General features: G+C 43.0%; 1 protein-coding gene across 1 annotated transcript; it reads left to right on the top strand.

The window, feature by feature from the left end:
• Nucleotides 1–3,181: 3,181 nt before the first annotated feature.
• Nucleotides 3,182–4,039, top strand: RFPL4B (ret finger protein like 4B). The gene has a single exon (XM_046006044.1). It carries the CDS (start codon nucleotides 3,182–3,184, stop codon nucleotides 4,037–4,039), a length of 858 nt encoding a protein of 285 aa, XP_045862000.1.
• Nucleotides 4,040–15,951: the final 11,912 nt, after the last annotated feature.

The following is a 15,951-nucleotide window of genomic DNA, read 5'->3' as shown; positions in this document are numbered from 1 at the left end:
AATCATCATGGCAGGACAACAGGCTTACCTGACTGCTATCTTTCTCATCCTGTTCAATAACTGTCCCCCAAGAGTAGAATTACTGATTCCAAGGATACGAAAACTGTTCTAGAACCTGCTCCCGCAAAACTCCATCAGAGATAATACCAATGATGGCATTACGAAGACCTGAGGAGATTTCCGCAGTGCATTTCTGTATTGGATCTCCAAAACATCTTGTTTTTTTAAAGTTGAGTTCTGAAATTAGAGAATCTCATTCAGATGGCCATAGGTTTGCTAGTTTAACTCGAAGAGGATAACTATTAGAAGTTTTTGGATATGACTTTATGCCGTCCTCCTGCGCCAGGAGGAGCAGGGTTGCTTCAGTTTACTTGGTTTGATGGAGATAATCCAATCTTTGAGGCAGAGACAGTGACCTTCCTTGTGGGCGGAGACTGAGTCACAGGACTATATAAGGCCAGACCATCTGCACTGAAACTTACTCCAGACAGAAGGTAAGCCCAGGAGAGGCAGAGGTATATGGGCTTTGGATCCTCAGGACTGCTGGAATTTTCCAAATTAATGTAATAGTGTAAGTGCTCTCTTCTGGCTGGGCTATTTCATTTCCGCTGTCCCATTTCTCTCTCTTTGGCTACAGCTTATCTTTTAAATGCTTTTATCTCTGGATTTCAGGAGAGGGTCAGTCTTACCCTGTGTCAGGGAACTTTTTCCACCTTCTACTCTAGAGATTTTATTTATTTATTTGATAGAGATCACAAGTAGGCAGAGAGGCAGGCGGGGGTTGGGGGGGAAGCAGACTCCCCGCTGAGCAGAGAGCTGGAGGCAGGGCTCGATCCCAGGACCCTGAGATCATGACCGGACCCAAAAGCAGAGGCTTAACCCACTGAGCCACTCAACCCAAGGCGCCACTCCACCTTCTACTCTTAACATTGCCAGTTTTTACACATGAACTTTTTTTTTTTACATATTACAAATATTTTACATATGAACTTCAGGTGTTTTTATTAACTTTTTTTTGCACACATGTATTTTTATGTGTTTTCAACTACGACGTATGTGTTTTAAAATGGTTCCTTATTTTCTTGCATGATTTCTTAAAGATGTTTCTGGGCTTTTATTTCAATATACTTACCATTTATCTTTTTTTAATTTCTCTGAAATTTTTTAAAATTCCAGTTATTTAACATAGTGTAATGCTAGTTTCAGGTGTAGAATTTAGTGATTCAACACTTACAACACCCATTGCTGGGCACAACAAGTGACCTCTCTAATCCCCATGGGCGAAATGCCTGTTTAATTTAAGAAATACTACTTCTAATAGATGCATTATAATTAACAGAATCATTTTATTGTTTGTATATAATTAGATTGTGTTTATCACTTGGGGTCATGATAACACTGAATGGACAACTTCCTACAAATGTGGCATTTTTTTCTTTTGTAAAATTTTTTCTTACATATATTCTGGGGTGGGTTGGGGAAGACCTTTTGGACTATAAGCACCATAATCAAATATGCCTTTAAAAGTCAGGTTTTTGGAAAGGGTATTGGGGGATTTAAGGAAGCATGTTATCTCCTGTCACTCAGCCGTACTCCATCAGACTGAATGCCATTCAGGAACTGGAAGGCTTCCCAAGACTCCAAGTTTCTTGTGGGGAGATACCCTGTCTATTGTTACACACATCTGTATCCCCAGAGTCTAGCCAAAGGTAGGATCACGGGAAACTCTTCATAAGTATTTGTCGGATGGAGATGAAGGAATGTGTGCCAGGATGTTCTAGTGACCTAGGTTTTCTGGGCTAGCCTCAGGAGGGCCCATTCTTCCTCCTCTCTCCCTTCGTGGTGATGTTGACACAGCTTATCTTTCTGTCTCCGATTCTGTTTCCTCAGCCACAATCGAATGTGAATTCTTTTTTTTTAATTAAAAAAAAATTTTGTTTTAAAGATTTTATTTATTTATTTGACAGAGAGAGATCACAAGTAGGCAGAGAGGCAAGGGGAGAGAGGAGGAAGCAGGCTCCCTGCTGAGCAGAGAGCCCAATGTGGAGCTTGATCCCAGGACCCTGAGATCATGACCGGAGCTGAAGGCAGAGGCTTTAACCCACTGAGCCACCCAGGCCCTCCCCCCCCCAGAATGTGAATTCTTAGTAAGAAGTTCTGTTAGTTATTTATTCAGTATTGGCTCCTTCTCGAGAAGAGCCTTCAGTTCACATCATCTCATGGGTGCGACTGTCCTGAAATGGCTGTCTTTGGGGCAGGGGCCCAGTTTGTTCCAAATCAGCCAGGCCCAGGTTGCCAGAGGTAGTTCACCCAAAGTGTGCAACCTCTGTAGGAAGGCTCGGAAGGCATTTCTAGGAGTAAGATTTGGGAGGAGAGAGTAGTTGGTGTAGTGGTGTAACTTCTTCCTTACCAGGAACACCTCTTTTTGGCTTGTGTTCAGACATTATTTTAGAGAAGTTGGTGACAATGGTTATATTTTTATTCACACACACTCAAGCCTTCCTAGTTTCCTAAGAGTGCTTGAAAGCATTTCATCTAAATGATACTTTGTCCTTAAAAGCAATTCCACAATGGACATCTCATCCATTTTGCAGTGGTTTTTGCTAGTTTGACTCACGTGTGGTGGCTTTCTTTGAAAATACACAGGGTTTCTCACTTTTCTGAAATGGCTAGAGTCAGATTGGCTTTATTTTTATGGTTGTATTTAGATGTGGAAGTTCTTTTTCTTGGACTGCTGGTGACCTACGAAGGAAAACTGATTAGAAGCAGATACTGCCCTCTGTGATCCTATGAAAGACCTTGTTGGACTCAGCTCTCAGAGAGAGAAGCTGTGGTCAGAGCAGAGAAGATCTCATCTGGATGTCTCCACACAAGGTAAACTGCTCCACCTGAGAAGACAATGTCCACTGTCCTGTTTCTCTCATTTGTGATCGCCTAGATTTTGTATAGTTTTTGATGACTTTTCTCACAGATAGTGCTTTTACTATGATTCTCTGGTGACTTTGTGCCACTTTGCTGTATAAACTACAGAAAGATTTATATTATTTAATTTTTGTATTGGATTTAGGTATATCCTGATTATTGAACAGATTGTGTACAGACGGTTCCTGATCACTTTCAGGAGCTTATAAAGGGCTGCTTCAGCTCAGTTCACTGTCAAGGAGTGACCTTCACTGGGACCATGGCCCAAAGTCTGCAAGAGGAGGTGACCTGTCCAGTTTGTCTGGAAATTTTCTTCTGTCCCATTTTACTCTCCTGCGAACATGTGTTCTGCTTTCAGTGCATTCAAAGATGGATGCTAGAACACAGGGATCTGAAATTGACCTGCCCCATGTGTCGAGGGGTAACTGAAAGTCCCCCTTTGGAGGAATGGCAAATCAGAGCACTGTCCCTTCTGATCAGACAACACAGTGGCCTACTGATGAAAAGTCTGCACATGAGCAAAGAGTTGCTGAGATTCCAGGAGGATATGACTCTGGATGGAAGCACTGCCAACCCCTTCCTTGTCCTCTCTGATGACCTAAGGAATGTTTGGTGTGGGAAGATCTGCCACAACCCAGTGGAAGATCCCCAGAGATTCACCTACCTGATCTGTGTCCTGGGCATGCCATACTTCTCCTCTGGCTGCCATTACTGGGAGGTCGAGGTGGGAGATGGGAAGGAGTGGACTCTGGGGATTTGCAAGGAATCGGTTGACAGAAAGAGGAAGGGCGGTTTCTCTGCTGAGCATGGCTTCTGGTTGATCAGCATGAAGGCAGGAGCAATCTGTACCAGCTCCACCCCAGAAATCAGAATTCCTGCGAGCCCCAAACTTAGCCACATAGGGATTTTTTTAGATGTTGAGATGGAAGAACTCAAATTTTTTGATGCTAGAGAAAATGCCCTCATCTATACATATAGTTGTCTCTCATGTTTGGAGCCTTTGCGTCCATTCTTCTGTCCTGAGTTGCCTAGAGAAGGTGACAGGGGTGCCTCCCTGAAAATCTGCTCATGTGAAACTCAGCACTTCCTAGAAGCTTTCTTGGAGGTGAATGAATGAGACCTTTAACCTGAGAAATGTCAGAATGACCAAGGGAGAGAAAACGTACTATGGTAGAAAGATTTTTAAGAATAGATTTTTGTAGACATGGCAACTAACCATTTTATACTTTGTAGCTAAAGAACTATGGGATTTTAGGGGAGGTTATTAAGTGCTCCAAGCCTCAGTTTTCCTAGTCTTCAAGTGGGGCCAAATTTCTCTGCCAAGTTGTTGTGATGATTAGACACAGGGCTGTGCATTTATTTTGTACTAAATACAATGGGAAATTTTAGATTGTAAGTTAAATAAAATATTCTGTGAGTAGAAGTGATGTTTTTTCATTATTTCATGCCTTTTCTATGATATCATTCCTAATAATGACAGCTATCTAGGGGAGAAGAATGAAACAGTCATTGTAAGATATTTTGACATGAAGTTTCAGTGAGAGACAAAAGTGCTAGGAAAGAACGACGCTTCTCATTTTTATTTTCTCCCATACACAGCTGAAAGACAGGACTTAGAGATCCCTGTAGTTAGTGGTGATTCGTATTTGTTCTAATGGGAATTTTCCTTTGCCTATTTCAGTCATTGACCTTTTGTGGGGCTGTCAAAGGAGTGTGTTGTGTATAGCAGGCAGGAAGGTGCCAAAGGCTCAGAGAATGTCAAAGCCGCTAAGATTCCAAACCTTCTGGAATCAGTTATGTAATGAGGGAAATGACTGTTGAGAATACTGGACCCCGTCCTTCCACCTACCAGGTGCTGTTGTGCATGCAAAACCCTGCCTTCTGGCAGGAAAGAACACCTTCCAGTCTCAGGCCACTGCTGCTGAATTTTGTAGGAATTCTTATCAATGGCATCAACTCGTAAATAGATACCAAAAACTGTTCTTCAGGTTCCTTTTGAATTTATTTTTTAGTGTTAGAATTTTGGTTTTTTTTTTTTTTTTTTGCAATTAAATATCTGAAATGTTTGATGTTTTCCTGTTGAGTTCTGTTTGGTCCTCCTCTCACATTCCAGCGGAAGCTTGAGCCCCTTCCCCCAGCCACATGCGCACAGTCTCAGACTGCAGTTTCCCATATTGGAGTCTCATATGCTCACTCATCATGGCTCCTTTTCAAACTGTTCAGGTCCTTTAGGATTGTGGGTTTTTTTTTTTTCCTAATTTACTGAGTCAGCCGGTTCTGAGGAGACATCTGCTCCGGAAGGGTTGGGTTGGGACACGTTCAGGAATGTGCTTTGGACTTCAGTTCCAAAGAAACACAGAATTGCCATCTCCTGTTTCTTTCCAACTCTCACTGGTGTGGGGGAACAATCTGATTTTTGGTATTTCCCCCCCATATTTTCTTTTGATCCCTATGATTTTATTTCAGAGGCCTCCTCCTTCTGCTCTAACTTGGGGCCTTCCTCTCCCCGACCCACCTTAACAGGTCCTGATAATGCGGAAAAAAAAAGTTTCCCAAAATATCACTTAGAAGGAGCAATACACAATAATTTTTGCTTTTATTATATTTTATTAGGAAAAAAATGCTGGGTTGGGGGAGCCAGGTGGTGGGCAGTGGGGAGGGCGTGTATTGCATGGAGCACTGGGTGTGGTGCAAAAACAATACTGTTACGCTGAAAAGAAATAAAAAAAAAGTGAAAAAAAAAAAAAAAAAAGAACAGCCGTTTGAGCATGTGGGGTAGGCGCTAGGTTTCCAGACCCCTTCTTGTGTTTCAGAATGCCGACGAAAAGGCAGCCCCACTTTCCCTAGGACTGGAGGAGACAGCTTCTGTTATATTTGTGTATTTCAGGTTCTCTCAAGGGCTGTTTGCTTCAAGGGACTTTCTGTCTCTTCCTCATGGAGATTTAAGTTCCAAGCTTCCCTTCATCCCAGCTGAAGGACCCAAATGAGTTTTTGGCTCATCAATCATTAGGGGAAAATGCCAGTGGCCAATGATTGGTCTGGTTCCTCTCTCCTGTCTGATTGAATATTGTGGCCCCAGGGGGAAATCTTGATGGGGACTGGGTACGCAAGCTCATTCTGTTGTCAACTGGTATTTACCCTTTGCAAAATATTTCACACTTCCAACTTCTAGCATTTCTGCTGCTACAGACCTAACACAAGTCTCTCACACATCCCATTCCGGCCAGTGTGACAGCTTCCTCACTTCCTCGATCGCCGTTTCCTTCCCAGAGTATACTTTCTGCACAGGCACCGGGATGGTTCTCTTTAACCGTAGCCATATCATTCTTGTCATAAATCCTGCAAAGGCTAAATGGGTCAATTAGAATAAGTTCTCTGAGCCGCCCTCCCACTTCCCTCCTCTCCCAGCTCACTGGCTTGCCTTCTGTCAGAGACATCGCTCAGAGCCAGCTTCCTGGGCTTCACATCTGACTCCTGTCTCCTTCAGTTATGTGATCTTGGGCAAGTTCTCTAACTTCTCTGTGCCTCAGTTTCTTACTCAGTAGAGACAGATTAATGAGAAGTCCAACCTTATGGTAACTACACTTACGTTGGTGAGCATGGTGCAATGTGTATGGAATTGTCAAATCACCACGTTACATACCTGAAACGAAATTAACATCGTTTGTCAACAACAATGAAAAAATAAGTTAAAAACACGGAAGCCCAACTTTTAGGATTGTTGTGAGGATTAAAGGTGATCATTCACACTGACTATGTAACTCTGGGCCTTGCTTATAGAATGTATTATTATTATTATTATTATTTTTAAGATTTTATTTATTTCAGAGAAAGAGACAGAGAACTCAAGCATGAGTGGGGGTGGGGGAAGGGGCAGAGGGAGAGAGAGAAGCAGATTCCCCACTGAGCAGAGAGCCTGATGTGGGACTTGATTCTAGGACCCTGAGATCATGACCTGAGCTGAAGGCAAACGCTTAACCAACTGAGCTACCCGTGTGCCCTAGAATGTGCTATTTATTGCCAGTTTGTGGCATCATCTATTATTGTTGGTTAAGTGTGTGATTGGCTGTTTATTTAACATATTCCTTATCATGTCTGAAACATCTTTGTAATCCTTGTTTTTTTTAATATATATTTTTTTAAAGATTTTGTTTATTTATTTGACAGAGATCACAAGTAGGCAGAGAGGCAGGCAGAGAGAGAGGGGGAAGCAGGCTCTGCACTGAGCAGAAAGCCCGATGCGGGACTTGATCCCAGGACCCTGAGATCATGACCTGAGCTGAAGGCAGAGGCTTAACCTACTGAGCCACACAGGCACCCCTATAATCCTTGTCTTTAATGAATAGGGGCACCTGAGTGGCTCAGTGGGTTAAGCCACAGACTCTTGGTTTCAGCTCAGGGCATGATCTCAGCATCCTGGGATCCAGCCTTGTGTTGGGCTTCCCACTCAGTGGGGGGTCTGCTTCTCTCCTTCTCTCTCTGCCCCTCCTGTGCACTCTCTCCCTCTCTCAAACAAATTAGTAAATAAATCTTTAAAATAAAATAAAATAGTTGATGAATAGGTATAGACGTATTTAGGAAGAGGTACTACATTTTAACTAGTCTTAGTAATAAAGTGATTATTAGCTATTACTTACGGTTGAGAGAAGAAAACATCATGGGGTGCCCATCCCCCTCACTCACCTATATAAGTTACTTCCCTCCTTCCTCCCACTCCCCAGCTAACTGCTCCTCCATCCCCCACCCCCTGCCAAGTCTTGAAAACTGTAGTGTGGATATGGCTGTATGCAGAAAGATTTTAATGGTCCTGGTGGTAGAGGCGGAGTCAGTTTGGGGAAAGAATTCTGGCTGTCTCAAAGGCAATAGCAGTATGGGACTACATTAGAATTCCAAATCTGAATTAGTGTAAAGGATAATACTAGTTATTCGCACTCATCCCACTTCCCCTCCCAACAGTCCTCCACAAATTTCAGCTTCCCAGGCCTCAACCCATCCTGTCCATATTTGAGCTTCCTTAATAAAGTGCCTCCCTTGGCGCATGGGTGGCTCAGTGGGTTAAGCCTCTGCCTTCAGCTTGGGTCATGATCTCGAGGTCGTGGGATCGAGCACCACATTGGGCTCTCTGCTCAGCGGGGAGGCTGCTTCCCTCTCTCTCTCTGCCTGCCTCTCTGCCTACTTGTGATCTCTCTCTGTCCAATAAATAAATAAAATCTTAAAAAAAAAATAAAGTGCCTCTCTACAGAAACTGCTGGAATCCCAACCCCTGCTCTCGTTCACATCTGCCCCTGCCTCTCCCATAATACCTGTACACAATCTTCTCTCCACCACTAAATTCTTAGACTAAACCCATTAAGTGCCTCTACCAATCTGATTCATTTGATATAACTGACCCCAACCACAGGCTAGGTGGGAAGGGAGAACTAGAAAAGCCACAGCAGAAGGAAGATGAGATCTGGTGGGACTTCCACCGGGGCTAACAGAGTCTGGGCAACTCTGTCCTCCTGACCTGGCTCAAAGCGAATGTATGAGGGCACAGAGAAAAACCTACTACTCTCTACTCTTTATTTGGGAGAGAGATTAATCCCCCACATCTCCTAGAATATAGTTGCTTTGAGTGGATTTATTTGGCTGTAACAGCCCAGATGACCTAAGCTGGCTAGAGCGATGGTTCTCAGTCTCATCTTCTTATAGTCACATGGGAAACTTTCAAAAATCCCCATGCCCAATACCACATCCCCAAACCATCAAATCAGAGTTTCTGGGGATGGGACCCACACAGCGGTACTTTTTCCCATTTTCTTGATGATTGCAGTATGCAGCCAGAGTGGAGGATCACTGGGCTGGAGCGTCAGTTCCAAGACTTCATTTTCATCGTGGGGTGTCCTGGGTGGCTGAGTTGGTTAAGCCTCTGACTCTTGACTTGGGCTGAGGTCATGATCTCAGGGTCCTGGAGTCAGACCCCGTGTTAGGCTCCCAGCTCAGTAGGGAGTCTGGAGTCTGCTTGTCTCCCTGTCCCCCTGCGCACCCCCTCCTTCTGTCCCTGCTTCCGTTCATTTGTGCCTGAACACATGCTTGAGCGCATGCTCTCTCTCTCTTAAAGAAAGAAATCTTTAAAAAAGAAAACTTTATTGTGCATCAGAATCCCTTGGACAAATTCGGAAGATCTGGGTGGAGTCCAAGAATTTGCATCTGTAATAAGTTCCCAAGTGATATTGGTGAGGACTATGCTTTGAAATCAGTGGACCAGAGGGCACAGTGTCTTTTGATTTTAATTCCCGCATTAAATTAATCATCCAGCCAATTACATTTTAATTAATTAATTAGTTTAAAATTATTTCCATTTTAATTTAAATATAATTTTAACTCCTGCATGGAAACAAACAAAAAACCCTAGAGCAATGAAGGGAGAGGGGCTGGATGGTTTAAGCTGGGATTAGATGAGTGTGTTAACAAAACCTACACAACATTGTGGACATTCTTGACAACAACCCTCCACCGCTCCCCACTCCATTTATCACAAGACTTCCGCCGTCCATTCTGATACTCTGATAATACCCGCAAGTATACAAAAATGACTGCTCACTGTAACGGCATCCATCTGTGTTTTCAATATTTGGTTTTAGAACACTATGTGAGAAAAAAAGCTCTTGTTAAAGTCTTGCCGGGCCTTTTTCTTTCTTTTTTTTTTCTTTCTTTTCTTTTTGATAAAAAGCGTCTAGGTAAAAGGGTATAATCTTCTGCTTCTAAAGAGGTTATTGTCTTTGGACAATCTATGAATAACGGCTTAGAGTTTGGCAAAAGCCGTTGTTTTGTTTTTCATCGGTGGCAGATGCGGCTGAGATGTGCGTGCAGGTCCCGCGTGGAGCCCGATTTCAGACTGCCTGGCGGCAAGCTTCTAAGAACCTTCCCTAAGGACCTGTGGCTTCAGACGCAGATGCTGCTGGCTCTGATGGACCATAAGGACACGGGGCTGCTTCAGGACCTGAGAGAGCCTGGAGCCCTGACGTGTGGAGACGCTCTTCAGGGCTTGGACAGCGCCCCTCCGACTTCATCCATGCGCTGCAAACAGAAATCGTGTTTTAAGCCCCTGTTCTGTTCTATATTCTCCTTGCAACTGGGCTTATTCCTAACCCATTTTCTGCCATGCCAACGCTGTTGTGACATGGGGTTGATTCTTATGTGTTTTCTAGAAGACTCCCTCCCCCCATGCCTTTCTGGAGACCCATAGAGCAGCCCCCCAAACTCCCTTTATTTTGTCTCCTCTTCCCTAGCTCTGGCGGGTAGAACTTGGGTGGGTCTTCAGGGATTCTGTATGCCCACGGTCTGCCCTAAAAGACAATGTGCAAAGTGTGCCTCGGCTTTCTCTCTGGATAGGCAATTCCAAACATGTACAGAAATAAATACTATCATGGATCCACACTGGGTTTCAACAGTTCTCAGCAAATGCCCAATCCTCTGCACTGGATTATTTAAGAGCAAATCTCACATATCTTTTCATCCATAAGTGCTCAATAAATAGTTCTAAATGAAAAGCACTTAGGAAATTGCAATTATGATTGATTGCAACTATGATATGATTACAGGCATAAAAAATGAATTAGTCATTAATATCAAATGTTCAGTCCACATTCGCCCTTCTCCCTTTGACTCAGCTGTGAGAGTTTCCCTTCAAGGAAAGCCAGTTATTCTGGTCCAAGATGTATTTGCCTACATTTCAGAGTTCCTGTGCTTTCTGTATCGGGATTTCCAACCACAAAACCGGCAGGCACTTTTTTCCTATTGTGTTAGGTGCTTAAGAGAGAAAGCAAGTGCTTCCTGACCTCCTGAGCCCCAGCGCCAGCCCCTGTTACTGCCCCAAAGCCCACATGGGGGTCCCTGTGGAGGCTGCCACAGTTACTAAGGTGTGGCTTGTTTTCAGGGCACCAAGGATTTTTAAGTTCCAGTTTCCAGATTTCCATCCATCAGAGGTTCTTTTTTCACATTCTGATACTTGGTAGATTTAAAAAAAACAAAAGCAAAAAAAAAATGCATGCGATGTAATATTCAAAAAGTCCCATGGCAGAACTGCATCATGGCACTCTTGCCCCTTTTCCCTCATTCTCCTCCAAAATAACTCACGTTGCTTGGGGATTCCTCCAGAGGGATTCTATGTGTGTATGTACATATTTTACCTAAATGTTCCTTTAGTATGTACATTGTTTTGGACCTTGGTTTTGTTTATGTTTTTGTTTTGTTTTCCACTTGAGAATATTTAAGGAGATTTATTTAAATGGTCTTTCCCCAGCACTCAGAGGACGAGGAATTCCTGTGCTATGTGGATCGACTTAATCAATTTGGTGAAAATAGTTCTCCATCAGGCTTCTAAGCATTAACATTTCTTTCAGTTTTTCCGGGAAATCTTGCGCCAATATGCATGACCTCACGACTGCCATCGAAGAACCGCTGGAATGTCTGATGACCGCCATTTTCAGTGAGAACAGCTGACCTCAGGCTCTGCATTTTTCAAGTAAGAAATAATTTTATTTTTCAGGTACAGGTTGTTTGGCTATAATAGATGAAGCAGAAGGCGCCTGGTGGCTGGGTTGCTCGAGCACCTGACTCTTGGTTGCAACTTAGGTCATGATCTCAAGGTGGTGAGATGGAGCCTGGAATCCCATATGAGGCTCCATGTTTGGTGCGGCATCTGCTTGGGATTTCGCTCTCTCCCTCTACCCCTTCCCCACTAAAATCAATCAACCAATCGATCAATTGGTCAATCAATCTTAAAAAAAAATTAAAAAAACAGGAAGCTGATAATAGTTTCTTCAAGAAGAAAGATGCAAATGGTTTACTTTTCTGGGTTCAGAAAATCCAGACTGGGGCCAAAGGAGGAGGCCCAGTAGGGGATAGTGCTGGGGATCCTCAGGTAGGGTTGTAAGCATAACAGGGTGCAGGTTTATCATGAAAGATGCTGATATCTTTATTTTTTTAAAGATTTTTATTAAGTATAGTTAACACAGAGTGTTATATTCGTTTTAGGTGATTCAACGATTCTTTACGTTCCTCAGGGCTCACCACCAAGAACATCCTCTTCACCCCCATCACCTATCTCACCCCTCCCCCACCTGCCTCCCTTCTGGCAACCAAGGTGAAAGATGTGCAAGTTTTTAAAACTCGGTCTGAGTGGATGGTCCTCAAAAGAAAGTAGAAAAGGTGGGGGACTTTGGCTTGTTAATGGTTAGTCCAGGTTCAGGGAGATACTCCAGATAGCCTGAGAAGAGCAATTTTGAGCTAATCTATACAGATTATTTTAAAGGTGTGTCCACATGGACCCTGAGAAACAAACAGAGGCTCTCAGGGGCGGGGGTTGAAGGGATGGGGTAACGGGTAATGGGTGATTAAGGAGGTACGTGTTATGATGAGCATTGGGTGTTAAACGAAACTAATGAATCATTGAACACTATATCAAAAACTAATGATGTACTACTATACATGGCCAACTGAATATAATAAAAAATAAAATAAAAATATATAAAGTTCTGTCTACCCACTGTTTCTGTCAGCAAAGATTTAATCAAGATGATGGAACTGAGATCTTTCTTTCTCCTGATTAAAATGGACCAGAGTCCTGGAAAGCTGTTTACTACAAGCAATTCTGGAAGATCTTTACTATTATTACTAAAACAATTTATTTACTTATTCATACATTTTATTGGGCATGAATTTAGAATTTTAGAATTAGAATTTTTCTTCTTCAGCGGTAGCACTTAATAAGTCTAATTTTTCTTGAGAAAAACACTAAATACAGGTTTCAGAAATCACAAGTCGAGGCATAGCTGGCTGGCTCACTAGGTAGGTAGAACATGTGACTCTTGATGTTGGGCCATGAGTTCAAGCCCCACGTTGGGTGTGGAGCCAACTTTAAAAAATAATGATAAAATATATATAAAAAAAGAAAATAGGAGTCGATTTTACCATTATTTCTACACAAGGGCACAAATGCCACTCATTAAGACTTTTTAGGTTCAAAATAAGTTACATATCCTTAATGTTACAAATCGAGGAAGACTAAGCACATAAACCCTCCATGATGATTGCCATATATTTTTAAAACAGATTTACTTGTGCTTCTTTTAATGACTAGAGGTCCGTTTGAGCTTATGTTCTTTGCTTTGTTTTGTTTTGATGAAGATGGTAGAGAGGATGGACCCATGACGTCTGAGCTCCCCAAAATACAGCAGAGTCTCAAAAATACAGTGACTCATCCCATCTATTTAAGTTTTTCACAAACACCCATTTCACGCCAGCACAATTTTGCTTTCAATGCACCATGGAGTAGCTGGGATAACAGAAAGAGATGGAATTTCCCTACTGAGTAACGAAGATGCTAATGTGGACAAATTTAGGAAGGAGGCATTTCTCATCAAATGGCAGAGGATTCTTGCAGAGGGAAGTCTGAAAACGCGTCACTGACTTCAGCTTTTCTTGGTGATGCGATTCTGGCTGTTCTCCCCTCCACCTCCCTCCTTGTCTGCTCCAATGATCTAGACAAGATCCATCATACTTCTTGACCCCAAAATGTTTACCTACATGTCCTGTGTCCTTGAGGTGTCTGCCTCATCTCTGCCTTTGCTGGGAGGCACAAGAGAGGAATGGGCTTCAGGCTCTGCTGGGTCTTTGCTTGCAGAATCCTCTCAGGACACAGTTCTTCTCTATATTCCAGAATTTCTGCCAGCCCTCGGCTCCACTGTGTGGGAACGTTCCCAGAGGCTGTGTTTTTCGGGTTATGATGGATTTTTCACGATAGCGTTAGTTCCTCTGCTAGGAGCCGGTGTGTCTGTTCTGTCCTGGTGAGCCTGGAGAAGGCAATGGCAAAACCCCACTGAGCATGTGCTCTTCTGTCTCTATGGTGCTCTGAACATAATGCCAGGAGTGTAGCAGGTTTTCCATTTTTAGGATGAGGGGCTGTGCTTTGTGAATCCTACAGCCAAATCCTGGATATTGGGTAATCAGGTTTTGTAAAAACTTCCTAGTCATTCTTGCTGACCTTGATTCCAGGTCACAGTCCCCAGCCTGTGGGTATTACTCCTGCTTCAGCTGCCTGGCGGCCTATCCAGACAGACCTGTCCTCCTGCCTGCCTTCCTGGGCAGCTTCCAGAAAATTAAACTCAATTTGCAGAAAACTCAACTTCTTACATTTTTTAAAAAAGATTTTATTTATTTGACTGAGAGAGAGAGAGATCACAAGTAGGCAGAGAGGCAGGAAGAGAGAGAGGGGGAAGCAGGCTCCCCACTAAGCAGAGAGCCCGATATGTGGCTCGATCTCAGGACCCTGAGATCATGACCCGAGCCGAAGGCAGAGGCTTAACCCACTGAGCCACCCAGGTGCCCCAACTTCTTACATTTTATGCTGAGTAAATTAAATCTCTTTGTCTCTCCTTTGGGGGGGGGGAGGATAAATTCTTCAGCAAATTGTAGTTTCAAATAGCACTGCTCTCCCTTCAACAATATTCTAAGGGCTTAAATTTTTGAGTTTTTCCTCAATCATAAACTGAGGCAGCAAGCTTTGATCAAGGTAGTATTTTGTGTTGATGGCAAGGGGACTTCTGAGGAGAGTGAGTGACCTGAGAGGTCATCAAGGACCTAGCGGGCCAGTGACCAGGCGACAGCTGCTGAGGGTAGTGGGACTTACATGGGGGAGTGTGCTGGGTGGCAAGCAGGCCAGGTCTTGTGGAGAAAGGGGAGAAGGTGGTATTTATTGGCTTATGCTGATTAGTGGAAATTTCTTTCTTCGATCCATAAGAAAAACCAAAGAATAGGCCATGAAGGGGCAAGTGACAAAATTCAAGAGCCATTCTTTATTTTTCAAAAAGAACATAGAAAACAGGGACAAGAAATAGGATTGATTGAAAAATGTCATGCAAGCCAAACCATATTAACAATATTCTGGTGAACATAATATTAAAGAGAAAAAGGCAAATGATGAAAACGATACCAAATTCTTTATTGCACATTTACAGTGTACCAGGTGCTGAGCTCCCTGTGTCCCATGAATTATTTCATTTACTCTTCATAAAAGTCCTATCATGTGTGTATTCAGACACTCCTATTTTAGTAATTAGGAAACTGGGGCAAAAGGAGGTAAAAATAAGTAGCCTAATTATTAATTCACCATTCTCCATAAGTGGTATATAGCCAAAGAAGGTAAACTTAGGGTCTGGATCCAAACAGCTGCGTTCAGAGACCACAGTCTCAACTGACAGTCGTCATTGGCCATGACTAGTCAATTGGCCACATCTCTAATTGATGGTGACTCTCCCTCTTAGTCTAGACACGGAGCACCAAGGGCCCACTAATATTTAATTAAATGTAACACTAAGGATGCAAGCTATTTGCCCCTGGATTCTAAAGCATCAGGATCAAGGGAAGGCTGCTGGCTACAATCCCTGTTATCTAACTAGAGGGCACTTGAATAGATTATAAGCAGCCCTGCGCTGAGTGCTGCTTGTACTGGCTCTAGAGAGCAGATTGTGCTCATCTCTTCCCAGCTCTGGGTTCAGTGATGTCATGTTGGTAGCTTTAAATGGGTCATGGTGAAAGTATTTATACTGGCAAACTGGTAAATATCACAATATATACTTCTTATTTTTTTTTTTAAATCAGTTGTTCAACATCTATCAGTGAAGCGCTGATGTATAAGCTAGTAAAAAAGCTAACTACTGAAAAGAGAAAATAAAACTCATTACCTGGAGACAATATGATTTCATACCTTGAAATCTTTGGTGGGGGAAGGAGGCAGCACTCTCAGAGTTAACGAGATTTTTAAAAAATCCAGGCCACACTGCTGATTCAGCCTTTGGAGACAGACCATGCTTTCCTTGGTGTCGATTCAATTTGCAGATCGTAAAGCTTGGAATTGAGAGCATCTATGATTTCCATCATGTGGAGGAAACTGGCCAGCAGCATCAAGAGAGAAAACAAGTCAGTTTTCAGTGGGAGCCTGAGGTGGGAAACAGTAATGCTGCTGGTTTCCAGTCCCAGGCTCTTCAA

This window comes from Meles meles, chromosome 5, assembly GCF_922984935.1.
Source record: "Meles meles chromosome 5, mMelMel3.1 paternal haplotype, whole genome shotgun sequence".
In the NCBI taxonomy this organism is placed as follows: domain Eukaryota; kingdom Metazoa; phylum Chordata; class Mammalia; order Carnivora; family Mustelidae; genus Meles; species Meles meles.
The sequence above is the reverse complement of the archived record's forward strand: the minus strand, read 5'-3'. Positions and strand labels throughout refer to the sequence as shown.

Bases quoted from the DNA above. Each gene is read 5' to 3' on its own strand.
- RFPL4B (XM_046006044.1), top strand. From the start codon at position 3,182: ATGGCCCAAAGTCTGCAAGAGGAGGTGACCTGTCCAGTTTGTCTGGAA.